Raw genomic sequence first — 8,361 nt, 5'->3', positions numbered from 1 at the left:
CGCCACCCAAAAAACAAGTTTTAGCCACTGAATACTGACAGATAATTTTTGATGCGCAAAAAGTATCAATATAACTTGTTCTATTTCGGCAAAAGTTTCGGAAAATATTTCCACATTTTGTGCTTTCTTCAGTATTTAAGTTGTATTTTACATAAGCGCGCATCCAAATTTAGTTAGAAATAAATACGCGCGAGTTATTATCTTCAAGCCCTGTGGAAAACCTTAAGCTAAATCCTGGAAAGATGCGCAGCTTTCAATCTGACATACAGCCACTGGGATAAAGGGCTTCTGAAAAATTAGTGATTGCACCGGCATGGGTAAGAGGCATAATGAAACAATGGGAAAAAAAAGACATCCGGAAGTGAGTTTCTCCGTCTTTTATTAGTGAAAATTAAAATAATTTTCGCTCGTTTATAAATTACTTATAAAATTTACGTCGGTAGACAATAAAAGAAAGAATTTAAAAGGGTCGCTTTAATTTACTATCGATTTACTGGGGAGAATAAATATAGGAGGCGGATCAAAAATAAGAAAGGAACATGTCGAGGGGACAGAAGAGAAGAATATCGAAGACGTAAATATCCGATTATCCTGACAATTTCTATTAAATGCTTTTCGAAGAAAAATATATCCTCGGCCTTTATATATTATATATACTAATTCGACGCCCAGTTCGACCACCAGAGGGCTGCGACCCACACCCGCGCTCCGCCCCGGTTGCCTGTCCAGTGCTAGAAATTTCCGCCGGGGCTCGACGGTGCCGTCCCGGACGAAATTTCGCCCCTCCGCCGCCAAACTATCCTCGCCGGGCAAATCCCTTTATTCTTTCCGATCGACTGTAGATAGAATTTTGGTCCCACCTGTCGTATTTCGACGATCGTATCTTACACGTACCCATGGCACGATCGTCGTTTCATAAAATGAGAACACCGACGAATAATTAAATAATATCTGGAAATGTCCAGTCGTACACAAAATAGGAGAACGGTGGTCACCTTTCCACTCTTTTGATCGAAGGGAAGGCGACTGTGGCTTTAGTAAATGCGTTACCGATCAGATTAAAACCGACAATTTTCAGTCGGGCCCGGACCCTCCCCGCCTTGGGACTGCGCGGGCTAAAAATGAACTGAGCCGGCGTTGGGGAGATTTCGACCGGGAACCGACGATGAACGAAACAGGGACCGCGGGGGGACGACTGACGACTATCGCTTGCGACGACAGGTCCGTTTGTGCTCCTTGTGCCAGTGGATCTGCTGACAGTCGACGCTGCAGTATGAAGTGTTCCAACAACAGTGGTAGATGGCTTCTGCTTCGCAATTGTAACACTAGCCAAAGAAACAAGAAAACTGCATTATTTTATTATGTAATTGATTAATTACAGGTGGCTTTATACTAATTATCATTTTACGTTTTGAAATAACAAGTATCTATTTTTGTGTACGTCGGTATTATAAACATCGTCTATGTCAAACAAATAAAAGCTCACTTTCTTTACCTATTAAAATATCAATAGCGTATTAGTTATAATCAATATGCCTTACGTTTGCTCTAAAATTACCTTTTTTTGTTTCATTTCAATAAAACTGAATTACGAATAATTGAACATCGATTTTCTTATCCTATTGTGTAGCTCTTGTGACTGTTCCTAAATGTTACATATATATTTTTCGTAAGAATTATGGTTATAGCATATTTATGATCAGCGGTCACATTTTTTATTAGCTAATTGAAAAAGTCTCCACATGTTTTTATATAAAAATAATAATAATAAAAACAACTAATTAATAAACAAAGTAATTTATTCAATCGATAATGTATTTATCATTTTTGGCGATACCTTTCCGATAACATTCGGATACTCTGTCATAAAAAATTGATAGGTTTTTATTCATAAAAAATAAATTCATATGATTTTTACAGCTTATCCAGATTTAAACATTTTTTTCTTCTTCTGTTTGAGCTGTTTTGTATAGAACAAAACAATCAGAAGATTAACTTCATTTCCTTTGGATCTGGGGAAGACTGTGGTTAGCATTATCGCGAAGTTTCGAAAACTATCCTATTCAATTAGTCGAAGCTGAACGTTTTTCACAAATTATCCGGTTCCTCTGACGAGGCTGCACATTCGAATTATTTCGTAAAAATTCATTCCTTTGGTCCTAAGCTAAATTATACGCTGGGTACTGCGGTAGTCAATGCGCTTTTCATCCCTTTAGCCCGCAGTCAAAAATGAATTGTTAGCCAGTCAATTGAGCAAGTACTTCCATATGATTCTAAATCCATTTTGTTCTTATCGATTAACAAATACGAAACCTAAAAAATTTTGAATTTGGAAATATCCAATTTTCTGAATAAAAGTATTCCTCGTATATCACGGTTCGAAAATTGGGGAAATCTCTCATACAAACTTTAACAACTTTTAAGTTCAAACTCCTTTATTCGACATTTTTTTTATTCAAGTAAGCAAGCACACATGCTATCTCAAATTTGCTAACGGATTTTAGAATATTGAAATTTTCAATTTGTTGTGTCTTTCGTCAAATTTACTATAACGAAAACTGATAGTACAATTTTCTTCTTCCTTGTCCTAGCTTTCCTATTAACCAAGTGTCGTCGTCGTCGTTTTCAGATTTTTGTCTTTAAAACTGTCACTGAGTTTTGTTTTTATAGATTAATCTTCGTATTTAGTAAAAAATTTTATTTAGACACTTTTAGGTAAGTGTTACAAACCTTTTTTTAACCGTAAGTAAATAACCATTCGTACAAATGACGAACGAAATAAAGCGGTATCTAACTCGAACAATTCTGTATTTGAACACGAATTCTGGAAAAAATCGTTCGACCGTCGATTGACAAACGCGACCCACTAGAACAAATTTTCGATTAATAACATATTTTTACTCTGTTATATATAAAAAAATTTTATGGTAAAAATAAAAATGAATACGTTACTGATATTTGTGATCAAGATCAAGAAAAACACTCAGAAGACGATGACACATTGTAAAAAAAAAAACCGCCCTCATTTAACTAAATATTAATGCGTCATACAGTACAGTACTTTTAATTGTGATTTTTAGTTAATTATTGATTGTTTTAATAAACGTATTTCTTCTAGTAACGAAAAAGAATAGTGTACTTTTGTTAACTTTTGGAATCTAACCCCATGTTTTGTATTAGTTCTTTGTTCGTAAACCACGAATTCTCATAACACAGCACTTTCTACGAACGTAACTACCGTGTTATACAAGGGATACTCGTATGTGGGAATGCCATCGACTGATCAAAATTTAATATCCCAGAAAGCTCCTCAGTTGACATTAGTAGATTTGTTTTTAGCAAACTGTGAATAGAATCAGCATCGGTCTTGTTAGAGCAATCAGGTTTTAGCTTCTTAGAGCAAACTGGAGGAAATAGATCAATTGCACACGGGGAAAATATTTTCCCGTATACAATTGTTGAATGTTTCGCGGCAGAAATTACCAAATATTTTTAGACCTTATATGCTGAAGATGAATTTTAGCTAATGTTTATAACACAAATACAGTTTTATATTTGTGTATAAATATAAATATAAAACTGTATTTGTGTTAGAAATACTGTATGCTGTAAAAAATATTTTGATTACAAACTTGATAAAGAAGATTAAATTTTTAAACATGACATAAGTTTTACTTATATCATGTTTAAATTTTTGTTATTGTATTAAATATATGTATTAAATTTTTAAACATAAGTTTTACTTATATCATGTTTAAATTTTTGTTATTGTATTAAATATATGTATTAAATTTTTAAACATAAGTTTTACTTATATCATGTTTAAAATTTAATCTTCTTCTTCTAGCTACTTACATCATGATTTCAAACAGGATGAGAACAATTTAATTTGAAATCAAAATATTTCAAACAATAATATTTACATAAACACGACAATAGAGCATTGTATAGAGCAGTGTTTCCCAAGTGTGGTACGCGTACCCCCAGGGGTATGGGACAAGTTTAGCGGGGGTACACACTGCACCGCGATTTGGCTGTGCCTGGTGCAACAAGCAGTTTACTTTTTTTCGATTACAAACATAGAAAAATAATAATAAACTTTTATTACTTGTTACTTGTTAGTGGTTTCGTTGGGTGCTATGATTCTGTGCATTCCTCCACCCTATGGCCCAGACAACAGTGTCACACAGAAACATCCAGTATCTAATATTGAACTGTTACAGTGTGCGTATGTATTTTTAACTTTTGTGCGATTTTTCTAATAGGAAACGTTTGTTATGTGCTTTAGTATTAATAAAAAGCTAAAAATGCTGAATAAAGAAATTTTTCTGTAGATAGTAACAACAACTAACAATTCTTAGCAGAGACTTACTTCCACAGTGCTTCTAGAAAGACTAAAATGAGACATAAAGTCCATATCGCTATATCTAAAAACGATATTTTCCACATAGCCTTCTATTATGGCTTTTTTTTTTTTTTCAATTGCAGCAGCATATGGAAATGGAATATCCTCGTTATCTTTGGGTTTTGATTTAAAAAACATCTCATAACCCCCTCTACTCTCAGAAATACTATTTAACAAAACTGTCACAATTGCCACCTTCTCATTACTTAAGTCTTGAAAAGCGACCTCTCAACATTACTCTCAACGAAAGCATTTCTTTTTTTCTACAAAACGTGACGTCAGATCATTCAATGGAGGGACTAAATGAAAAATTCACTGTTGAGCCAACTGTCGAATTTAGAATTTAGAAATGTATGGCAAGTCCCATTGATTTTGATTATTTTTACAAAATGTAATTTTTATCCCTAACATTCAAAATTATGGATCGCTGGTTGAAATCTGGAAGTTCTAAACTGAAAGAAAGCAGTAATTTTACTAGCATTCAACAAACAGAAAATAATGAAATTAACAATGGAGAACCACTTCAATTCTAAAAGAACCAGTTAAGAAAAAAGCAAAGAAAACTCGCAAGTATGACAAAGAATATCTTAAAATTTGGATTCTCATGGACTGGAGATGAAAAAGAGCCTATTCCACTTTGCATCATTTGTTTTGAAAATCTAACAAATGAAAGCATGAAACCTTCCAACTTAAAGTGCCATTTTGAGACCACAACCAGTACAAAGATAAACCCATCGATTCTTTGAAAACAAACTTAAGGATTTAAATCAGTCTCAAAAAGTAAAGTGGGGTTTGACAAGAGGTGACAATCAAAAAATCCTAGAAGCTTCATATTGCATGTCGCTTTTAATTGTGAAATATAGTGCAACGGAGACAATTGGTGAAACTTTAATCAAGCCTGCAGCCAAGATAATGGCAGAAGTAATGAAAGGAGATAGAGCGAAACAAACTTTTGACTGTGTTCCCCTCTCAAATAATACAGTTCATTGACGAATCATTGATATGTCTAATAATGTAAAACAGATGTTATTGTCTGATATTTCTAAATTATACATTGCAAATCGATGAGTCCACTAATATTGTGAATTTTGCAAATCTTATGGCATTTTTAGATATGAAAAGGATCAAGAAATTCATGACAACTTTTTATTTTGTCAGCCTTTATCAGATCACACAACAGGAGAAAATATCTTTAATGTTATGAATAAATCTATGCAAGAAAACAAAACTGATTGGAATAGATGTGTTGGAATAAGCACAGATGGAGCAAAAAGTATGGTCGGAATTAATAAAGGGCTCGTGCAAGAATTCAAAATGTTGCCCCAAATGTCATATCCACACATTGGTGCATACATATTATTATCACTGTGTTGGGCTTAGTGGGTAATATTATTATTATTATTATTCTGTTGGGTTTAGTGGGTTATACTCGGTTTAAACCGGTGGCTGTGTACTATGCCGGACCAGAGTCAAGGCATAGCAACCAACACAAAACTAAAATTAAATGTGTGTGTCAGTGTCTGTATTAAGAAATTTCCTAACANCTTAGCTTCATTTCTCCCCATAGACCTTACTGGCATGGGTGTCCCTACCAGGAGCTTGTGCTCCAGCCTGCATTGCCCTATGGTTCAGTAAAATTACTGGGCTCTCCCACCACGACCAGGTGGTGACCACGGGAGAGTTATTATTATTATTATTATTTATTAGCACAATGTGCAGTCTGGCTACACAGAGAGACTTTGGCAACATGAAACATGCCAGCTGATCTACAGAAAGTTCTGGATGAAAGTGTGAAAATCATTAACTACATTAAAGGCCATCCTTTGAATGCACAACTTTTTTCATAAATGTGTGAAGAAATGGGAAGTAGTAATAGTCAGCTTCTTTTTCACTTCAATGTTCATTGGCTATCTTGAGGGAAAATTCTAAACTGATTATTTGAACTTAGACATGAACTTCAAGTTTTTCTTAATGATAAATTTGAGCTGAGAAATTGTTTACATGACTGGAAATGGCTTTGTAAACTGGCATACTTAGCACATATATTCTCTGTTTTAAATTGCCTCAACTTATCATTGCAAGGTAAAGAAATTTCATTGTTTTACGTTCAAGATAAAGTGAATGCTACCATCGCAAAACTAAATTTATGGCAAAAGAGAGTTGATAATGGAGAAGTGGATTCGTTTTCCTCTCTTCATGAGTTTATAACAAGTTTGGCTACTAAAATTGATGCTGATACTCTGAAATGAATAACACAGCATACAAAAAGTTTACAAGTGGGCCTAAAAAACTATTTTCCTGATTTAAACAAAAATATTGAATGGATAAGATATCCGTTCAACATTAATACAACATCCATGCCAGAAGGTTTATCGCATGCAGAAGAAGAACAATTGTTGAAATTAGCTTCAGACGGATTCTTGAAAAATAAACACGAGGAGTGTACTTTAACATCATTCTGATAACAAATGTAACATGTGTATCTGGTTTTAACAGAAAGTCCTGTAATTCATCTTGCCTTTTCCAACTTTGTATCTATTTAGAGTTGCTTTTTCAGCATTTGTAGACATTAAGTCGAAAAAAAGGAACAGACTTTTGAATGTGGAACCGCATCTCAAATTAAAATTAACCACCAGGGAACCAAATTATGATGATCTGTCGTCTCAACATGAACAATTTCATCCTTCTCATTGATCCTAATAAATGTTATTTTTAATATAACTTTCATTTATATTTTATTATAAATAAAATTAATTTTTGTTTATTATTATTTTGTTTATAGTACTAAAAAAGGAAAAAATAAATATATTTCGATTGTTATTAAAGTATATGCAATTTTTTTTTGACGAGGGGTACTCAGTGTTACGAAAATTATAGAAAGGGTACACAGATGTCGAAAGTTTGGGAAACACTGCTCTACACTATAAATAATATAGAAACTTTAACCATCAAAAGTGACAGTAGAAATAAAAAAAATATATTTTTACTTGAACTATTCAAGTTTAATCAAATTATAGAATTTCTTTTATCATAATTTTCATAAAAAATATTTAAAACCCTAATATTTTACCTCGTTATCTTTAATCCGAATATAAACTACAATGTTCTTGCCATCATAGAAAAATACATCCAGTTTTGTCAATCTTCTAATTAGGTAGTGTACCATCTGGCAAAACTTGTGGAGGAGAATACACTCCACAGATAACATTTGTTGTTAACTTTTGTCAATGCCTTGAATAAGGCATTGACAAAATAAGATATATATCGTAAAGTCTTTGCAAATCCGCACTTAAAATGTAAATTTTAATATTGGCGGTAGACTATCACTTAATCAGAAATTTGCCCTTAATAATTACCCCAACTATATATTAAAAAAATGGTACAATAATTGGGAGAAAAATAAATTTAATACTAAACAAAATAAAAAACAACATTACAGTAAGTTTCCTTATATAGACAATATTTATAATGATTGTGTTAAGAATTTAAAAAATGAAAACGTTGTTTTGGCCCCGTCCTTGACAAATAAACTTTTCCACAATATTAAAATGAAAACTAATTTAGATAAAATTGATAAAAAAGACAAAATAGGAACTATATACAAAATAAATTGTAAATGTAATAAATCGGAAACTTATATCGGCGAAACAGGCCGTAAATTGGAAAAACGCATTAAAGAGCATGAAGCCGCCATTCGATTAAAAAATAGTAACTCTCCATGGTATAACCATGTAATACAAAACAATAATTGTAAGTTAGATATTAATAGTGTACAGATATTACATAATGAAAGAGATATATACAAGAGAAAATTTAAAGAACACGTTGAAATTATAAAATATAATAGAAAAAACAATAATCAATTAATAAATGTATCTAGTGGTATGCAAATTGATCAAAAATGGTATTCCGTAATAAAAGAAATTAATGAATGACGTCATGAAATAGAAGGAACG

The 8,361-nt window shown here is 32.6% G+C and overlaps 1 protein-coding gene across 1 annotated transcript in view; it reads right to left on the bottom strand.

Annotated features, from left to right (window-relative positions):
* Nucleotides 1–604: 604 nt before the first annotated feature.
* LOC111622025 (zinc finger MYND domain-containing protein 11-like) overlaps nt 605–8,361 on the bottom strand; it is a 170,845-nt gene continuing 163,088 nt past the window's right edge. The window contains exon 15 of the mRNA XM_023364322.1: nt 605–1,325. Within this exon, the coding sequence (XP_023220090.1) occupies nt 1,203–1,325 (123 nt within the window). The 3' untranslated portion in view covers nt 605–1,202. The remainder of the gene's footprint in view (nt 1,326–8,361) is intronic.

This window comes from Centruroides sculpturatus, unplaced genomic scaffold (genome assembly GCF_000671375.1).
Source record: "Centruroides sculpturatus isolate CEXI.00-Female unplaced genomic scaffold, Cexi_2.0 scaffold225, whole genome shotgun sequence".
In the NCBI taxonomy this organism is placed as follows: domain Eukaryota; kingdom Metazoa; phylum Arthropoda; class Arachnida; order Scorpiones; family Buthidae; genus Centruroides; species Centruroides sculpturatus.
This window is presented reverse-complemented; position numbering and strand designations above follow the sequence as displayed.